We start from the raw sequence: 21,043 nt of genomic DNA, 5'->3' as shown, positions 1-21,043 counted from the left end.
TCAACGAGTAGGGCGTTCATCGCATTAATCTTCGAAATAAATAACTAAATTTTTCATGTAGACGATTCAAATTTATTCTAAAATTGTACGACGTCCCATGACTTATGGACGAGAGTGTATGTCTCGAGCAAAGCGTCTTTCGCTCACGATTCACGAGCGCGTCGTCTCAGCTCGCGGTTGCTCGCGACGAGGGCCACCGAAAAGGGGAGCTTAAACGGCAAATAATACAGTCGTGTGATTAATTAAAGGTGACGTTTGCCCACCTACGAAGCTCGAAACACCATCTCGGATCATCCTTTCCTCGCCATTGTCCGTTACCTCACTTGGTAACCTACATATCCGACTGTACGAAGCCGCCAGCTCGCATTGTACTCACCTGGCTTGAATGATAGCCAGCCCTTTGATTTCTCGAATTTAGCGCTAGTCGCTCGAGATGGGACAACTACGCGCGATTAATAACCCTGCTTTCCGTCTGAGATACGCGTCACTTTCGTGCGAAGGGTGTTGTGTATAAGGAACGTGCGTCGCGATTGTGACTTCGAGGAGATGCTTAGACAAGCTGGATTAGGATAAGCGGATCTTCTTTGATAATGCCTGTGTGTTTCTATGGCGAGGAGAGCTCGTGCATTAGATTTGTAACGTGTTCCAGCTAGATTATTGATGATAGACGTAGAAATGTTTGTTTTGGTAATACGAAACGTAGAATGTTCCATAACTCTCTATACATAAAACCATCCAGAAACTATCACTGAAAGCGAACAATAACGGAAGTTGTCTATACGAGTTTGATCCAGAATCTCTTTCACCTAGAAAGATCGTCGATCCCTATTCCGATGGAACAGTCGGTACAAACGGTATTCCATACTCGACATTTCGAAGCACGGATTCGCAGAACGTGCACGAGGCTGCTTTTCAACAGTTTCTGCCAATAAATACAATGGACCGCGTTATGGCCGCGGATCTACAGCAGGATCTACGAGCATTTGAATCTGAATCAGACGTTTCTTGCGGCTGGTTCGCGAATACGATTCTGAAAGATTCCGTCGGTGATCCTGGATGAATAATGGATGGATAATATTAAGAGAGGGCCGGCTGTTACTTGTATAAATGGTATATAATACAAGCTTTCCAGTGGTGGGATTTCACTCTCCTTTCCGGAGACTTTTCCGAGGGGGATCGAAGGATTTTTATTGAAATCTATGCACTGGGTATTATCAGGTGAAATAATCTGAATTAAAAAACAGTGAAGACATTCGTCATAGAACTAGTAAAGTTCCTTTAGGACACCGGAAGGAAATCGCACGTAGAAACAAGAGAACAGTCCGCAATAACCCTTACGTCTCTCCGCGTAGAATATAACGGATTCTTAAACCGCCGGCTGGCGAGCCATAAAGGCTAAACATTAGGAGCCGCGAAATTTATCGAGCACGCGTACCACCACCGTCCGGCCCGAGTGCCGACTTTTTCTTCGGGCTAAACTGTAGAAAAATTGAAATGGGCGAGGCAAAAGAATGAATAAAGATCAGATGAGAAAGGGGTGGCTCGGAGGGGTTGGTGAGATCGTTGCTGGCACGTAAACCGGCAACTCTGTTGCCCCTACGAGTAACCAAGAGGGGCGAGGCCGTGCACGCGAATGATATTAGGTAGAAACGCATGAACTTTGATATATTTTTTGGGGGGTGGAAGCCGGCCACGGGGATGAAATACCGTGGCGGAGGGAAAAGGGAACGAACGACACCATTCCGCGGCAAGTATCCAAACTATACGTGACCTGCAATTTTCTCGAGTGTTGCTTCCTCCCGAGAAGATCGATTTGCAAGATCAAGGAATTTAAGGTGAACTTGTCACATATATCTTCAATCGATCAATCATGAACGACCTCGCACTAAAATATCCACGAAGTACCGGAAAAGTTAATAACATCTAAGGAATCGGTTCGATGATCCCCGGACACGGTTACAGGGAGAAGTGGCGAGGCAGAAGAATCAGCGGGAGGAAGTTCTCCTCGACTGTTGGGAAACGGAGGGAAAATGTGGCCGTTAGCTCTTCCGGTCGAAGTGGAATGCATCGAACAGTGACCCGCGGAAACGGCGCAAGAATTCCAGTGGAACGAGATGAAGGAACGGAATAAGAAGAAAGGAGCGAAAGAGAGAAGGGAGAAGCAGCGGAAAGCGGAAAACAACGGAAAATAAAGCAACGGAAGAATCGCGTCGCTGGAAAAAGAATGAGGGCGCTGTCAGCTGGTGGAAATTATTCTGATTATGCTAATTCCGGTTCTGTTCCACTCCTTTACCCAGCCGTCCCCCAGACCCATTGCCTCCCTGCTGCTGTCTGCGCCATCTTTCATGCCTGATATTTATAATATAGGGGTGCCCGAGACCAGTTTCAAACTCTTTTTGGCCCCCTTCTCCTCTTTGCCCCTACAACGTTTACCCCTCCATCGAGAACCACCCCATGCCACGCTCGACTGTCTTCGCGATTTCCAGAAATTTATTCATATTCCGAGCTAAATTTCCTCCCTGCCACCCAACAAACTCGGTCACTTCGATTTCATTTTCAGTTTAGCCGCCATTTAACTTGAAAAATCAAACCATTTCCTTTACTTTGTTCGCTTATGCATTTACCGAGAGAAAATGTAAATGCAGTTAAGAAGTGCACAAGGGGTGCACATGACTGGAGATTTTAAATTGAAATCCCTGGGAGCGTGCACGTCCGTAATCTTCCTCAAGATCGTAAGTTTTCCTTTTTAATTAAAGGTGCTTTCTATTCATGCCGGAGAGTGGCACGCCCACGCGAAAAGTTACGGTGTTTCGTGAAAAAGATTATTATTTCGCTATTCCGGTTTGTGGAAAATATCTGAATATCTGGAGATCGAGAATTTGAAATAGATTGAAGCTCCGTGAACAGCTTGATGCAGTGATCTGTCACCTCTGTAAACTCGGTTATGCAAATAGACACTAATGCTCTGAAATAGCTGCGTGTTTGCTCAGGGAATAAAGCGTATAAACGGATCGCGTTACTTTTTATTAACTTCCGAATAAAAAGCGGTGGGGTGAAATGACTTAGTTTTTAAATTCATATAACTCTCTCGTGACCATATCAAATATGACGACTGCTCGAATACTAATTCCGGTACTAAAAACTTGGAAATTCAAAAACCACCCCGTAGGATCAATTTCCTTTCAGAAGAGCTCGAAAAAATTCCTGTCAGAGTAACTCGCGATCTGGCAGATATTAAATTGAAGAAAAATAAAAAAAAGGGGGCTCGCGAGGACGAGGCGCGATCCTCCTTTCCCAGCGTATTTGTATTTTAAAGCACAAAAGACGCGAAAGGGGATGATACGGAGATCGAAGCGCGGAATAACGCGGGGGTGGTGGTGGGTCTCTCGGTATAAGGGTGGTCGCAAACAGAATGGAGGGGAGTCCGCCGTCTCTCTCTCTCGCTCAGGATGGAAGGATTCAAGGGTGTGGGGTTGGGTTTCAACCATGATTTCCATTCGCCAGCCATCCATCTTGTTTGAGACTGGAAACTGACAGATAGACGCGGATCCGAGTGCCGGTGACGTGGCAAGTCTTGCGCGACTATGCATCGACCGTGTGTTGGTGCACACGCGATTCTACAGGGTGTTAAGAAAGCTTCGATATCACTGTCTCTTTTCACCTTTCCTTTGCCTAAAATTTTTCTCCCTTTATTGTATATAAGAATTGCAATTATCGATTGATAGAGTAAACTTACTGTATCGATTTTTGTCATCCTGAAAATTTGAGTGTAATGATGGAAATGAACTTGGGTTATTTTGGATCTCAGGCGTAGATTCAACAAACAAATATTTTTATGGAAAAATCATTTTTTTATTCCAAAAATATTTCTATATGTACTTATACTAATATTTGCACAAGATACCCCAAGATCTATTATAAAATATTTACATATATTACTATTTACAAATATTTACAGTATGTACACACTACGCACTTATCTTGGTTTACAACCATGTACATTTACAACAATCATTGTGTCCATCAATACCCTGCATTTTCCGGTTCTAATTAGTGTTAGATAACTTAATATTCACTTAAAGTGAACACTGATACCCGTCAAGGATAAAATCGCAAAATCGTGGTCAGTTAACAGTAAATCACTGTTCCGTTACTTCGTCGTATTATGACGTGAACGCTAATTGGTCTTTCTTACGCTACAGTTATCCCCTAATGAGTACGACTAAACTAGATATATCCATTAAAAAGATCCTTAACAAACTATTGTTTTCAATGTTCCTATCAGTTGAATGAATATGGATACGGTTCGTGCAGCGAATAACTTGTGCATCCTTCCATCTCCCCCCCCCCCACTTTGTCTCCTTGATTGCGAGATGCAACCCTCAGAGATTCAGAAGATCAGAAGTGATTTCCTGACACTCTGAAGCGACGTTGCTTCGAACGATCTCTTCAAAGCTCCTGTTCAGATCTAAGGGTTGCAACTCGCAAGGATTGTCATTCATCCAGAAATTCAAGTGATCGGTGACCAATGACTGATCACTCGAACCATCTGGATGCCCACTCTCCAATTTACATCCCACTTGCTGACCACTGCCAGCGAATGCACAGGAAGGCCACGTTCGTTCGCACGGGGGGTATCCGTAGCTCTCCAACGGATAGGAACACTGATTTTGTTCATTCCATTGTTCCTGTCCGAAGTAATTGCAGGATTGTTGAGGCGGTGGTTGTTGGTGGAGAGTCTGTAACAGATATTCATCGTTAGAATCAAATCGTTGTTGATCTATAAAGAGGAATCTTTCTTGAGGATAACTTTGCTGTACCTGATTAATGGTGTCCATGTTGTTCAAGTAGGATGGTCCGGGGTACTGGGTACAGTTGAACATTTCCCGGGGAACGTGAGGCAGAGTATCCATGGTATTCGGCAGATTGGTTGGATTGGCGTACGGAATGCGTACGTCAATCGGTGCTGGGATGGTGTTCTGTTGATACGTGCCCCCCTGGATGGTCCAGTTTAAGGACGCATCGGACGGGGACACATTTCCCAGCTCGTTGTTGTGAACTGGATCTTCGTTTTTGTTGGTCCCTGACTTTGCTGAAGTACCTTTTAATACCTGCTCCTTCTTGTACTTCATGCGCCGGTTCTGGAACCAAATTTTGATCTGGCGCTCGGTCAGACAGAGATTGGCTGCCATTTCTATCCGGCGCGGGCGACAGAGGTAGCGTCCACACTGGAATTCCTTCTCCAGCTCAACCAATTGGGCGCTCGAATAGGCTGTTCTGGAGCGCTTTCCATTTGGTTGCTTCCTCGTCCCTGGAAAATATAAATTAATTATTTTTTTAGTGGATTGTGGCCTCCTTTTCTTGACTTTTTTAACTCAGTACGCGTTTCCAGACTTGTCCAAAAATGTTTCAATTTTGTATGGGGCATTTGTGCTATTAAATTTTCGACAATTTTGTCTATGGGACAGGGTGGTTTATGTTGAGAATTATTTTCGAAATGATATTTCACTCCGTGAAATTGTGATTTTCAGCTGAAAATGGTAACCTTGGAGTGGTCGCGTCACGAAAAGGTGTCAAGGGTCGCCCAGTAGGAAACTTGTCGGCCCACGAGGTGGCTGATGTTCCTGCTGTGCGGCTCAAACACCGAACACTGAAGCCGTGTTATTGGATTAAATGGTCACGCCATGAATTTACAACCAAATACAATTCGTCAGACTCGGAGTTCGAATAAAGAGAATCGTAGAAAGCTTGGAGAAGACAACTCGCGACGCGAAAACACGAAATGTTAATTTTCGGAAATATGCTAATATTTTTCTAAGTTACCTTGGAATCTGGCTACGTGATTAAACGCATGTTCGCTTGTCCTATTTGATAAGCTGACAATGTATTGTGACACACGGTTGAACCGTGTGACTCCTCAGGTATTTCAAGATGTATCGTTGCCCCGGGGGCAAAAGAAACGTTCCTTTCGACGCGTGTTATCGTGGAAACTAGGTGCTGCATCGTCAGACCCCGTTTTGATAATTGATAAGCTAATTTCATGGAAATTCTTTAACAAAGAGAACAAAGATCCGAAGATTTCTACTTCCAAGAATGAATTTCAAATTGATGGACATTGTTGAAAAGGAAAAAGAAAATTAATTTTTCAAATATTCTACAGGAATAGATGCAAAGTTGAAATATCAAACGGCAATTTAGAAACGATTCAAACATATTTCGCGAGCAATAAACGTGTCACCACTGACCGGAGGATGGCAGTCCATCATCCAGTGACTCTGTTTTATGTAAACTCGTGTAGAGCATCGACAAGCAAGCGGGACGAGCACCGTTTTATAATCCCTCGAGACTAAAGTCTCCTAAATGGGCAGCTCGTTAATCAAACTTGATTCAATGATGTCTACGGGACCGTCTATTTGACTAGAATCTGTGATGGTAGTGAGATGATCCTGTTTAACATTGCCGTGTAACTTTAACCATGGGGTGAAAAAAGGGTTCTCTATCAAGCTTTTTGCAGCTATTTAAAAATTAAACAAAACTGTCCCAAGAATAAAAGAAGTAGAATATCTTGTAACTGATCACTAATATTTACATAATGTATATTACAGTGTAACAAATGGAAAGTAGTACAATTAATAATTAATCACTTACTTTTCATATTTCCCTATTTAAAATAACAATTCCCATATCTTACTCTCAGAACTTTTTAAAAGTCAATAATTTATTTATTTATTTATTTATATAGAGAGCAGCTGATGCATGCTGGAAGTGGGCTCGTAGCTTGCTTCAGCAATGATATCTCAAACCCTGCCAATTGATATTGCCTTTTCCTTTCCCCTGAATAACCCCCCAAAAATTGAAAAAATAAAAGAAAAGACAAGTACCTTGACAGCCTCCCTGGTTGCTCTCAGAAGCAGCCGGTCTTCCCTCCTCTTTCGAAGGTTGTTGTTGCTTCCTTTCATCCAGTTGCTGTTGCCCATTGATCCAATTCATTTGCCCATCACTGCCCCATGGATAACTCTGCCTCACGTTCTGCATCCCGTTGCTCTGGTACCCATAACCATTCCAACTGGACGATGATGTTGGTGAATCCGCACTGACAGGAGTTAGAGGGTAGCTTGTCTCCTCGGTTTTTCTTGAACTTATATCACATTCAAGAGCTTGCGTAAAGTCAACCAGCGTCATGACTTCTCCACTTTCGTTTAACAGGCGACTATTTGTTCCGGTGGTTTTGGTAAGATTTACCAAAAATAGTCGCGTCTTCGATAGTTCTTAGACGACTGACATGTCGCTCGACGATTCCTTGCCAATTTGTAGTACTCGCCGAACCAATGGCCGACCAATCAGGGCTCGATCGCTTCCGGGACTAACAAAAACCCTTTTGTTCTATGGTATTACGCTCGTCCTACGCGTAGGTTAGACAAGCACCGACCCACTTGCGATCTACGACCAATACCGTGGTCAGTTGAACTTTTCCCGGGCTTGAGCCCCACCTCGAATTCGAATCGTCGAATCGATCGACGTTTCACTGATCGAACGTAGCTTATACTTCGATTCTTGGAATGTGGAATTCCGGGAATGCTTAGACAACGCGGGTCTTGTTGAACATTTTTTCCTTCTTATGTATACAGTTCTGTATCGTGACTATTTCTTAGTCTTACATTTGCTATAATGCTAATAATTAATGCAAAATCGACGAGATTTCACGAAGGATAGCTTGCAAAAATATGTGTGTAAAGTTAAAATCAACCCAACATTTATTACCCCTATCGCGGACCACCCAAGTTATAAATTCAAATTCCCAAAAGCAAAAAATATTATGGTATTGTAAAAATGTACCGTTAAGCAAACTTTACCGATACGTAAAGTAAGAAATTGCAAGCTTGAAATTTGAATTTTGTCCCTCGCATAATCTTAAACATAGGTATTAGAGTACGGTCTTATGGGGGTTAAAGAATACTCACTAAGCGCCATAAAACGATAGCGTTTCATAGTTAGAAACGCGCGGTGACTACGTGACAAACAGTAAAGTCAACGACACGTGCGCCGATGCGGAACGAAGAAAGGTCCCGGGGGTAGGTTTAAGGGTACTTGTTATTGAGGAAAGTGCGGTAGACGAAGATGGAAATCGCCGATTTCTACGTATTACATCGATGCCACGTTGTCGCCCGTGTTTGCCCGATGATCCTGTCTCGGTCGTAAGCACGCAAATCCCTGAATAGAAGAATTTCTATCGTATTATATGGTATTGCACGACCGTCGTATCGCTTTTAGATTTACTACAGGATTAAGAAGGAATTTCCATGAGTATAAGCTGACTGTGTCCCTTCGCGAACTTTCGAAGACTCCTTTGTACAGGTGTGCTCGACGATTGTCGGTATTTCGATATTCTCTTAACTGCCTCGCCGACGACGCTGTTCTACATAATATTTTCAATAAATATGTTTTAAATTTAACCACGACAAACCCTTAATCTCCGAGTAACAGAATAAATCCCAAACAGAAGTAGCCTTAAATCGGTTTCAGGGTCCAGTTTCCTACGTCATTCTGTCCGACCATTTCTCTCATCTCTCTTCCTCTCTTCTTCTTCTCTCTCTCTGTCGACTCGATAACATCCTACATTCCCTTTTTCTCGACTCCCCCCCCCCCCCCCCCCCCCCCTCTGCTCTATTTTCTCCTTTCTTCCCGGGTTTTCCCTTCTCACGGAATCAGCCATTCTCCATCCGCGCCGAGAGCTGTCTGCAGGTTCCAAGCTTCCTGCGGCTCACCCCCTTCAAACCCAAACCACAATCCACCCCCTCCTTTCTACACGGGATCCTGTCTTTTTCTATCGTTGGACGCTTCCGTAGACAGAGATCGTTTCGAAGGAAAAAGAATATCGTGTGCCGTGGCCATTCGCGGAGGGTGGGTAGGGTTGGAGAAAAAAGTATCCTCCGGTTGCTTCTTTCGTTAATTCTCTTCTTACGGGAGAGTTTTTCTGCCGCGAGATCGCGAGTACACGCTTTCCACCCCGTTTCCCTGCTGTCTACGGAAAAAACTTCTTACCACCTCGAGGAATCGGGGTGGGTTTCGAAAGGTTTCTCCAAGGAGTTGAGGATGATTTGCTGGAACGCGTTTCGATTCAGGCAAATTTTCTCTTCCTCTGATCTGTTGATGGTTTTCGTTGCATAGATTTATAGATTGCTACTTTCTCTTCTTTCGATGGCAGAATGGGATGGAATTAGGAATTTGTAAAGGAATTATTTAAACATTTCTTCGTTTCCAAGGATAACTTCTTAAATGATTCATTGAAAAGTCTTAATCCGCAGGCCAAAGTGGAACGTGCAACGAAAGTCTAATGGGTCAGGTGGTCGCCTTTACGCAACGTCGTAATGATAATCCTGAAGAAAGAGTTTTCCATTCGGTTGCATCTAGTGAACGTCGTGAAAAGTCAAGAGGCTTACGTTAGGACGTAAAGCTCGTTTCCACGTTGTAAGACGAAGGACGTAAACGCCTTATCAACCGCCAGTCTAATCCTTCGTAGGATCGCGCTTGTCTGTTCGCAGTCGTCGAGCCCGTTTCCCGGTAATTTATGGCGTTTTAACTTCCCCCACCTCGATGCTTGCCAGATTAGTATGGAAAATCTTTCGTGTCGATCGACGCACGATTACGCCATCCTCGATTTACACCGAGATGTAGGCTAATATTGGCCCACTTCCGTTCCACGCCAAAGGTCTTTGATCGAGCCCGATCGATCGTTAGAACTCTCGAATTTTTCATTCGACGCGACTCTAAGGCAGAAATAACATTATGGAGAATTGTGTGGTAATGCTGATGGTATTATACTGTACAAGGAAAGAGAATTTTTCTACCTGGTGAAATATAATATCATCATTATTAATCTCTGTACCGTTTTTGCGCTGAATGGGGTTGTGTTTGGAGTTTTGTTACGTGGAAAGATTGCTTCTCCTCTGATTCGTGATTCGCTGCAGAGATTACGATGATCGAGTTGTAAGGCAGTGATTTTCTTTGTAAATTTGGACAAAGGGGTGATTTCCATATTTAAGAATCTATGATAAGGAAACTCCTAATCTAATTAATATTCATTAGCTTGTTTTAGTCAAGTGCGTGTGTACTTAGTACTGCGTTTGTACAAACAATGCTAAGGAAACATTGCACCCGTTTATCAGGAATATTATCGAAGATATAGAAAATAGTCGACGAAGCGGAGTCACGTTAACAATCTACGTGACTCGTGGCTTCCGTTAACCGATCTTTAATGATAAGTAAAATGAAAAGTACCTCGAAGCTTAAAATTATAAGTCTGATGATTATCGTACTTTGTTTCCATTAGATAATTGTACACGGACGTTTATGAGATACGAGGAGGTAGATGAACCGATACACGAAGCAAATAATCTTTTATGACGTTGAAAGTATAAACATGTTACTAACCATTAGACATTTAAAAATTATTCTCATGAACGTCAGTTTTAAATACTTCGATATTTCTAAATGAATTTATTAAGCTGTAGTGTAGAGATAAATGTATATTCCGAGATAAATGTATCCGTTGTAATAAATATTAAATCAGCAACAATTTCAGGACGGCAAAGAGGGTTCCGTTTCACATTTCACCCCCGTCTTATGTTTCCCAATGGCGGCGAGTATTCCCGATGGCCGGATTTCGAGATCGACGAGCCGTGCCTCCGCTTTTGTATAATGTAATCTAGAAGTTTGACAGGGTCTGACGGTGGATTGCCTTCAGTCAACGCGGAGAACTAGAGAGGCCAGTCGAAGGGAGGAGAACGGGAAGCCGGGTTACGCGAAGAATGGCCGAGCGACCGGGATGACGCGAAAGGGGAGAGAACTCCTGGATGAAGGGATTATCTCGAGTATAGAAAAGTAATTACGATCGAATTACCTTCGCATTTACCTTGTTTCCTACGAATTTTTTACACCCACCCCTGTCGTCGCTTCCAAAATACAAGCTGATGGTTTATTAAGCCGGGATTCCGATTTCATCGAGGGTTCAAAGCTATTCCTGATTAATTTTACCGAATTTTTATTACGTTCTTTCAGAATCTTTGCTCCGACGATTTGCAATCAAAAATCGATTGAAAATCCACGACTCTGAAGAGAAGCTCATCAACCGCCGATGTTCATCCCTCAAATTCCCAGTGCTTGTGCAGATTACAATCCCAATTGCAAGGATCGTTCGTGTTTCAGTACACGAAACAGCCGCAGCATATTTTGAAGCGAAGGAGGCCACAAGTTCGAGCGAGAGGGTGGAACAGGAAGAAGAGACCGGCAAGGGGGATGAAGGGATCCGTTGGAATATGGTGAGATAGCAAGGAGAGGTATAGAGAGACTAAACGTGTAAGGAGAAGAGATAGCTGCTGTTGGATGAAGGAGGACGAAGAAGGAAGGCGAACGAAGAGGGTTGGGGTTGGTCGGTGCAGGGAGGGTAAACCTTTCCCGACCCTTAGCAACGCTCTCGCGACGCGCTATCCTGCGGATAACATCAGCGGCTTCAAGCCAGGAAATGAAAATCGCGCCGACACTGTTTAATTTAGATAAAAGCATATGTTACGCGACGACTAGCCCGCCACGAACAGCAGAGAGGGTGTTTTGCTCGACATCCTGCGACAGGGACGAGCATCAGGACAGAAAGATACTTGAAAACTACAATAGACAAATTCGACAGAGTGAATGTCCAATGTTCGTACGAAACAATGTTACGTAAGCCCGAGAATTTCTTAGAACACCATACTTGCCCGTATAGTAGTCGCAATAGAACCCCAAACCCAATTATTACTATATGTCATGTTGCAACTTTTGAGTATGCGTAGTGTTCGACAGGAATTTCCACGTTACCTGAATTTTATTATTGCAAGGAGCGTTCGTCAATTGTTTCCGCTAACAGGATTATCGTAATAAAGGGCTTAACTGGGACGCGGTTCGGAACCACTGTCCAGATCACTATTTCAATACCCTTGCAATAAGAAAAGACCCAATTTCTCGATCCTATTATAATACAAAATAAACTGCCTCTTTGGACACCATAGACCTTTTTCGTATCAGTTGTAAATAATGATCACTGCATCGAAGGATCCAAATAGTCGATTATCCGTCATGATAGGGTTGCTGATAATTACAGGGAAACACTACAGAAATACTTGAAAATATTTCGATATTTGAAACTTTTGAAATATTAATGATTCGAAGCATCACTAGAAATATCTAAAGAGGAAAGAAACAGTTCTGTCCGGTGGGAGTAGATCTGCTCGTTTTCGCGGGGCAGACTTTGAAACGCAAGAAGCAGCCGCGGATATGACGTGTTTTTATCGGCGAAGCCAGGAGGAGATCGCTTGGAAGCCGGAACGTCAACTTCCAGCCGGATACGAAGATCCTCGCGAGCAGATAGAAAAGGCATTCCACTTTTATACTCTGGAGGTTAAAGTTTAGGAAGTTATTTTGACTTTCGGGGCTTGAATGCTTTTCGTCCCTTTCGCGCGGGAAAAGCTACCCCGTCAGCTCGGTTGACGTTTCGCGTCATAGTCACCCTCGTCCCGTCGATCTTCCAACCCCCTTTCTCGTCCACCCAACTTCAGAATTTTCTCCTCCTCCCTCCTATCTCTCTTAGATTCTTACTCTTCTATCATCCTTCGATCGAATTTTCTTTCCGCCTGTTTCAAGCGAACGTCGAGTTCGAAGACTTCTTCCGCGACAGCTTTGTAATTTGGAACTTTTATTAAACAACTTTTTATTTTTGTCTTTCCGTGAACGATTTTTATTTCGATCGTTACTTTCAATGGAAGAGTCGAATTCTATCTAAAGAACGAAATAGATTTATCGCGACGAAACAAGTGTCACTGTTCAACGATTTATTTTATTCCTCGTCAGTTTTGCATAAGAAGAAACGTGTTCGTAGATTCTCGTCTCTAACGTATCTTGTTTTGCATTCGGAAAATTTTTGCGTCCACGCGTTTGCCACCATTTTTCTTTCTCGTCTTTCGCCTCCTTCTTGTCCCGTGTCTCAGCGTCGGGCAAAAAACTTGGCAATTTTATAACGGAAGTTGGCTGAATACAAAATCAGTGGGCTGTCGCTCTTCACGGCCAACTTGTATCGTATTTTAATGGAACCGACTAGCTGCCGTCAACGAGACACCAGCGACGATTCTTCACTGTGAATTTTTCGACAAATCGTTTACACGTAGACAAAAACATAATAGATTTGTTCAGTAGAATATTATTTTCATTAATGAAAATTGGTTACACAAAATTTTCTCGTAAATGAAGGAAAAAGAAATTCTTATTCGAGATTAGAAATCTGATAAAACGAGAAAGAAGGGAAAAAGAGGCAGCGCAATCAGTCGGTTTACAGCGAACCGTTTTATTAAGAGTCAGAGCAGGGGACGCGAAATTTTCATAATTTACTGCTGATACCCCGGGCCAAAATGGCAGACAGGCTCTTCCAGGGTCATTCACGGAATTTACCACTCCGTCGACCAGACGACGCCTCCTCAAACCGCTGAAATCTAAGCAGGCTAACACCGTGGCGTACTTTCGTCTAGACCGCTAACTAAAACCCCAATATTCACTACCGTTCAGAACCTTCGTTATTACGACCCTCGTAATCGATTTTTACTATCATCCTAAGAGGTCGATTTTACTGATTCCGACGATCCCTTCGGCGTCACCGAATTGTGCCCAAATCCTGATCAAAACGATGACTTCCGACTTAAGCTCAACGAAAAGTCGATGCTTTCGTAATGGGACAAAAAATTGCTTACTTAGGTATGTTGTAAAACTCAGGGGGAACTTGTTGATTTTGCGATTAAAAGGGTAACAATGGAGTGCGCTTTTAAGGTTGTGAATAGTCTGACGACGTGGTGATTGATTAAATATGCAGAGGTCCTAGAGTGAGGTGTGATTTTTTGTCAAAGGTGAGGATTAATGCAAACCCTTTTTATAATGAAATAAAATAGAAGTAGTCTGGAGATCCGGAAAACTAAATAGTATAATCACGATAAAGCATATTATTACATCGAGCATCCACTGAAAATCGTATTTCATCCCTCAGCATCGCGTATCACCCTCACCTGGTTGCGCTTTACTCACCCCTTTCCTCACCTGCTGAAATTCCTTATCAGACTTTATTGTAGGTTATACAAACATCCCCGTGTCACTAGTGAAACAGGCGGAGGGGCGAGCAGGATGGAGGTTTCAGTGTCCAGCGCGTGTTCAGCGCTGCGTGAGTGGCCGAAGAGGTCGTCTCGGGGTTGAAGGGGGTTTGCTTGCGCAACGGATGATATATTATCGGGTGCTGTTTGCACTTTGACAACATCGCAGGGCATAAAAACGCTGACTCATTTAAAGCGGCTCCCGGGATTGCGCGGTGTTCCGGGAGGATCCGCGTGCCAGCACCCCCCTCGCACCCTCTTTCCACCCTCTATCGTCCGTTCCATTCTAGAGTGAGGCTACCGTCCTTCTTGCACCCTTCTAACCCCGCTTTGTCCACCAGCCGGGGCTTTCATCCACCAACGAGCATCCCTATCCGAAAGCACGAAGCATCTCCTCTTCAGGGATCTCGTGACTCTCTTTTCTTCCGCGCCACCGCCGGCTCGACTCATCCCTACTGTTTTCTCTATCTCCTTCTTTACCCTCATCCCTGTTCCAACCGTTTTGCTTCTCTGTAGCGTTCTCTGGGTTACCCGCAAACTGCCTGCCAACGTTTCGCCTGACCCCCTCCCTTCGTTGGATTTCTTTTTCTCACTCCCTTCTTGCTCACGACGCTTAAGCTAACGGTCGCTTATAATTGCCATTCTTCGTATAATTTTTATTAAGGCTAATTAATTGCAACGGCTTGTATAATTCTGTTTAGCGAGTGTTTCGTCGCACGATTCCTTTCCAAGGAGGAATACAATAAGTTCGAAAAAGGAAAATTTTGATTTCTTCATGGATTAGAAATCTTAGAGGAAAGTTACTCATGGAACGTATAGAGGATAGGAAGGAGAAATGTGGGTCGCAAAACTGCCCCAAGCGGATTCGTCGGGGTATTCAATGGGGTAAATGGGGTATTGCATATTAAATACGCCCGATAGGGGGATGAAACGAAAGAAGAAGGGGGACACAGAATGGCTCCGGGATTCGACGGTAACGTGTGGAGCAATGTGTGTAAGCTTGATGCGGTTATTGATTACAGGCTACTGTCATTGACGGGCCGTCATATGGAAACGGTGACCGTTTTTCGTTACGCACACAGGAATATGTGCCTGCTACGCGGCCACTGTATTCACTCACCGATACTCATCAATTTCTACTCCCAGCCGTGTTTGATTTGTTATTTTCCTTTTTTTTTTCTCTCGATAGTTCCATTTTTAGTCGAACCTCGTACCTCTGGTATTTTTTCATACACTTCATGACAAGTAAATACGTCTTCTCGATTTTGCTTATTGTAAAAAGGACACAGAAAGGTTGAACCGGAAGTAGTGAATATCAGGAAGAAATGACAGATAAGTCAGGCTTGAATGCATCGCGATGGCGAATTTTAATGCTCCGGATTAAGTCAGGTAAGGTAGTTGGCAATAAACAAAAGGGTTGTTCAGTCGGAACAATCGTATAATTGTGACCTTTACTTTCAAAGAAAAGTGATAATCTATGTTGAAGGAAATAACGGGCGTCGAGTTATAGGATGCCTTTAAATTTAGCCCAAACAAACCCACCTATTTATTAACGTACCCATTGCAACGAACAAACAAGTGCACTTCTGCTTACAGGTATACACATAAATCCCCTGTGCATTTAGAATGATTCCTTCAATCAATATTTGACAAATCATTCAGTAGCTGGGACAAATTTCCTTTTGAAGTTGTTCTGAAACTGCTGGGGGTCGGTTTTTCATTTAAAAGGATTTATTAACCTTTTCATTGCCATCGGCGCCTATCTTCCTTCGACCTGGACTGTACCTTTAAATGGTCAACTGACTTTCAAATTTTACAGCAGAATTCCCTTAAATATTAATCATATGAAATTTCAGATTTGTCATTTATTAAATTTCTTTCATTTTGCACTAATAAAACAAATATCTTTCAGGTGGCGTCCATTTGAGAGAAACGAAGGGTTCAATAAGCGATAGAGGAAACGAAGAGTTCCGTGGATTTAACGTGTACATCGACAGACAGAAAGGCAGAAAAGAGCGGACAGAACGAGAGTGCCGAGGACGTATGTCCCCAAAAGCCGTGGAGCTCAGCGTTGAGTGATGGCCGCTCAGTCGACCTCGTAACCGGCGCCATACATCATTCAAGATGGCTGGCTTCTCACGCTGCTCGGGGAGAGACAAGGGTGACAACCCTCCCGTCTCTGCTTGCTACTTTTGACTGGCTACGTCTACGCCTTCGCTGATAATCGTGTTACGGAGATATCAATCTTACAGCGACGCTTCTCCGCTGTAAACTGCATTAACGATAAAAATGTACACCGACGAGAAATTCAACATGTCTTTATTTGCTTCTCATTATTCTTTTTATTTTTAAGGAAATTATGTTTAATTTTCCAGTACTTTTATATCATCAACTGATGTCAAACTATTGCATATCTATTTTCAGATAATATTCCACTGGTGTAATTAATTCACGATTATGAATTAATCGTACATAATGAACTATTGAATTGTTCAATTATTCAGGCTAATCACTATCAGTTCACAATTTACATTTTCCACCAGCTGTATTAAAAATCAAAAATACCGCAATTTTAAAAGAAAGATGTAAAAATCAAGTCAGGGGAATCCCAAAGAAAAGCGTCAAGTGTGCCATCTACCGAGAACATTCTTGCACTAAATTATTCTTTCCAGTTGGAAAGTAACAAGTCCAAGAAATCTACTTTACCAACGTTAGATCCATAGAAAAGTTGGAGATTCCCCCAAGTTCCTCCTACATGAACTAGAAAAGTAAGTAAACATAAATCAATGAAATTCAACACAATAAGAATATTATTTTCTGGAACGAAATAAGACATCTCTGAAAGATATATATTAAGCATTTGTGTCGAAACTTCTTCTCGAACTTGAGGAAAAATGACCAAAGTAAAAGACACGCGACAAACGGTATGAAACGGACGAAAATTTAATTAAATCGCCACGGAGGTGTTGTCGTGTCGGTTCAAGGGAAGAAAGCACGGCGTTATTAATATAATTCTGGTTCCCGCGTTCATATTTTCGCCCTGTCCCATAGACATCTCCCACCTTTCATTTCAGTTTCCCCTTTTCGTTAAATTTCCGCGAACATTCGTAAGCATTTGTCCCTTGGATGAAAATTTCTCGGTTGCATCCCTAATTCCCGCGCTATTCAGCCTACCACCACGATATTTTTTAATATTTTCCCGAGAAACGAAGATCATTTAACTTCAATCGTAGACGATGAAAGGCAAAATGACGGGTAAACGAACAATTCCCTCACAATACACAAAACTGAATATCCAGAATGTTTATTCTATAAGTTACGCAAAGGAGAAAACGTAATCCCTCTTTTTTGACATTATTGTGGATTTCTAAAATAAATGGTTATGCTTTTCTAAAGACAATAACGCTCCATCTATCTATCACACGTCCGAGCAATATCGGCGTATCCATCGCGTGGACGTAATATTGAAATTGTATTCTTTCGTAATATGAGAGTTATTTATGAAACGTAGCAGGCAATATAACAGAATGCGGCGGGGATGACGGCGAAATCTGACGGTGGCGTTAGGATATGATACGAAGTGATGCGAAGAGGATCGGCCTTCTTGAAATGCGGACCGTGCCTGTCGCTTCCTTTCACTTATGAAATATTCCCTCTGCCCTGAAGTGCCGAAAAATTGCTCTTTTATCAGATAAGTCAGTTAAAGTCCTGCCTAAAATATTCTGTAGATGCCCTTCGTAAGAAGAGGATTAATTATATTTCAGGAGGTACGACGAAGAAAATCAGAGAATATTTTCCCGTTCGATCGGGATTTTCTAGAAACACGTTGGCAACGTGTAACGTGTACGGTTAGAGCTGAACGAAGCGACAGCTGTTCACCGGTTGGCTGCGCTATTCGATTGTCTCGCTCTTGATGATTGATGATCGTTCGGGGTAGCTGCTGCTGCTGTTGCTGCTGCTGCTGCTGCCACTGCCGCCACCTTGACACCGCGTCTGTCTTTTCCCTCATTTCCCGCCGACTTTTTTTCGTTTCCTCACCGATTCAGTGCAATGCGACCTCGGTCGATAGCCGAGTTAGGAATTTCCTCTCCCGAAGAAAAAGGCACTCCACCATGTTATAATTGGAGCTTACTTTATGTTCGAAAGACATAAATGCCATGAAACGTCTGACCAACAAAGTGTTAAGAACCAGTTCGTCAAGCTTACCATCGAGCAACTAAAAATCTCAATTTAAAGCGCTTATCTCGCTTTTTCCAGGGTGTTGCGTAAATTCCACCCTCTACCATCAATTTAATTAAAAATACCATTAACAAAATTTACACGACCCACGACCACGTTCAGGTCCGATTCACAGTGTCTCACCCGAAGCTGAATCGACCAAGTATAGCAAAAAATGCAATTCCTCCGAGTAGAAGCTTGCGACCCATCTCGAATCCCAATTCACCAAGACAAAAGAAAGAGAATAAGACAAGGTTCTACCTGGCAAGAGGAAATTAGCCTTCGGGAATACAGCGACAGGAGTGGCAATGCATAATGCAAGGGTAGACGCGTGAATTTATGTAACTTAATTTGTAACACACGATGTCCATGGCTGTCTCGATTGTGCCAAAGGGGTCGAGGAGCAACGATGATCCTGAGAGATCGTCAAAAGTCTTCACCAGAGACCGTAGAATAATGGTCAACTCGATGAGTAAGTTTTTCACTTTGTATGCAATATGCCTCAGGGACGAGATGTCTTCCGCTCACTCGCAGGTTTAATAAAATCTCGTTGCTCTAATAACGCGTTCAGCGCCAGCTAAACAGACCTCCAGGCGTCGGGACGCGACTCGGAGATGGAAAGAAAAGGAATATTGAAGGATGAAAGAGAGGTAGGGGTGGGGGATGGCTGAGGAGGATGACAAGATAGGTGAGATTCTTTGATGATTGTCTTTGGAATGGCTGTTCATTATCATAATATAATCTACCTACAATAAACATGAAACATACCGGTAAACCCAAAAACAGCCAAGGCCAAACGGATCAGCCAGGTGTCCATCTTCGAGTGATGCGCAACGAACGAATCATCGTCGCGATGCTTTCACGCAACGCGAACCGGAAGTCGTAAAAATACTCTGTTTGGCAATAAACGCGTCGAAACGTCATCTCGCTGTAGCTACTCTCGAAGTTGATCTTACACGTATCGCGCAAATAGGCCAACTGAAAACGCATTGATACGAGAGAAGTCCAGTCGGTTGCAGAAGGGAGGAGTGGAAGAGAGAGGCAACGAAAGAAGAAGAGAACGAGCCCGGTGGTGAATGGCGCCCTACCTGGTCCCCAAAGTCATAAATCATTTCCCCGTGATACTACCCCTCGTCGTGTTCCCCTGCAGTATAACCCCAACGATCGGCGACCGGCCAACATTACCTGGAACTCAACGCGGTTTACAACGTCTTCTCGCGGTTCTGTCAGTGATTTCTGGGTGCAAGTATGTACTACTTGGTCTATGTGCAATTTCGAACAAAATCTTCGAGATTTACAATGAGTTCAGTAGTGATTTACTTTAAAAATTTCGTTTGGGCAAAGAGAAATAAAGGTTGGAACAAGTTGTGCTGTCATAAGTTTTGAAAAAACTGGACTATAGTGGAAATATTCAAACAGTTGGGTATAATTGATCTTCATTTTGGGGTGGTATTTTATAAATTTAGAATAAAATATCGAGGATTTTTTTCGGTTATAAAGGTAGGGGTGTTTCGGTTTCTGGAGTAAATTTGTGGGATCTTGAAGTCTGACTGTTCTTAATCTTTCTTAATCGCGAATTGTTCAGGACAGACGTAAAATTAATAGGCGTCCTTTAGTGAACGACCCTAGAGAGAAGGCATGGCTGGTGGGGGATCATAAATTTCAGCACACAGATTCAAAATCATCCCCTTTATTGCACGAATCCTGGGTTAGTTGTGCTTCGACCTGGACCACGTACAGTTGGACATCGTCCTGAATCTCGGCTTTTTCGTAAGACTCTCTATCCTTCTGTAGCTGGTGAATCTTTAATGTCGATCATTTTAATTATACGATCGTCATTCTGCCGTCGCGTGGCAACGATTAGTGTTATCAAATTCAAAGAGGTGGTTAGATTTTTCAATTTTGTCAATCCAAGTGCATAATGTGAATTAGATGTTGATGTTCAGAAGTGTGTTCGTAAGTTAACATACAGTTTATTGTTCTTTTATATCAGTAAGATAGTCTAATATTGTCCCAAAGAAAGGTTAAGAACAAATACAAGAAACCACACATCTGTCTATATATGAATCCTTTACAAAGTCTATCAAAAAAGTAAAAACAGTAAAGTGAATTGATTTTTATAGAAATTAATTTATAATTAACATTTGTTTATTTAAAATCTCGAAGTGGAATAAGTAGCATAGCTGATGCTATCTACCGGCGACTTCCCGAATGGTGTTAAGTCACCAGAATCTTTTAAGATGGAGCCACGGTGGCGATCCGGGCTTGTATTTCTTTTTTCTTACATCTTTTCGTAACAACACCGTTCGTACACAAACATTACTTATTTATCTTCAGTTTATTATAAAGTGGTACTTTATTCCAAGGTAAATTATATGTAAATTATTCTCATACTTTTTTTACTTCTTCAAAACCAAAACTGTTCCTTCGATTAGAAGGAATATTGAACCCACCCCTTCCAAAATTACAACCCTCTTTGAGTTTGTGCCGAAATCTGTGCACAAGAATTTCTCTCCATATTTTATTTCATACAATTCTTAAAACATTTCCTATGCACTTTATTTCTATCCTTGCAATTACCAAAATTAGTCCCTAAGAATATAATAATTCCTCCACATCAGGTGAATTGTGAGGTGTAACAAGATAAATTAAAAATTCTTAAT

The 21,043-nt window shown here is 42.6% G+C and overlaps 2 protein-coding genes across 3 annotated transcripts in view; one reads left to right on the top strand and one right to left on the bottom strand.

Moving 5' to 3' along the window:
* LOC123989286 overlaps positions 1-16,412 on the top strand; it is a 63,211-nt gene extending 46,799 nt beyond the window's left edge. The window contains exons 3-4 of the mRNA XM_046290074.1: positions 11,059-11,318; positions 16,075-16,412. Of these exons, the coding sequence (XP_046146030.1) occupies positions 11,059-11,318; positions 16,075-16,089 (275 nt within the window). The 3' untranslated portion in view covers positions 16,090-16,412. The remainder of the gene's footprint in view (positions 1-11,058; positions 11,319-16,074) is intronic.
* Positions 4,368-10,875, bottom strand: LOC114878938 (homeobox protein Hox-A3-like). 2 transcript variants are annotated; one of them, XM_029193316.2, is made up of 3 exons: positions 6,882-10,875; positions 4,821-5,311; positions 4,368-4,739 (listed from the first exon to the last, which is right to left on the bottom strand). In XM_029193316.2, the coding sequence occupies exons 1-3, from the start codon at positions 7,180-7,182 to the stop codon at positions 4,383-4,385; spliced, it is 1,149 nt and encodes a 382-aa protein (XP_029049149.1). In that variant the 5' UTR covers positions 7,183-10,875; the 3' UTR covers positions 4,368-4,382. The 2 variants fall into 2 exon arrangements, with proteins under 2 accessions (XP_029049149.1, XP_029049139.1); XM_029193306.2 differs by having other exon boundaries at positions 4,368-5,311.
* Positions 16,413-21,043: the final 4,631 nt, after the last annotated feature.

The sequence above is a fragment of the Osmia bicornis genome, chromosome 2, assembly GCF_907164935.1.
Source record: "Osmia bicornis bicornis chromosome 2, iOsmBic2.1, whole genome shotgun sequence".
Classification (NCBI taxonomy): Eukaryota; Metazoa; Arthropoda; class Insecta; order Hymenoptera; family Megachilidae; genus Osmia; species Osmia bicornis.
The sequence above is the reverse complement of the archived record's forward strand: the minus strand, read 5'-3'. Positions and strand labels throughout refer to the sequence as shown.

Excerpts from the sequence above, each read along its gene's own strand:
- LOC114878938 (XM_029193306.2), bottom strand. The coding sequence starts at position 7,182 with ATGACGCTGGTTGACTTTACGCAAGCTCTTGAATGTGATATAAGTTCA. Across the intron at positions 5,312-6,881 it reads CAACCAGGGAGGCTGTCAAG|GGACGAGGAAGCAACCAAAT; the intron begins GTACTTGTCTTT and ends TATATTTTCCAG.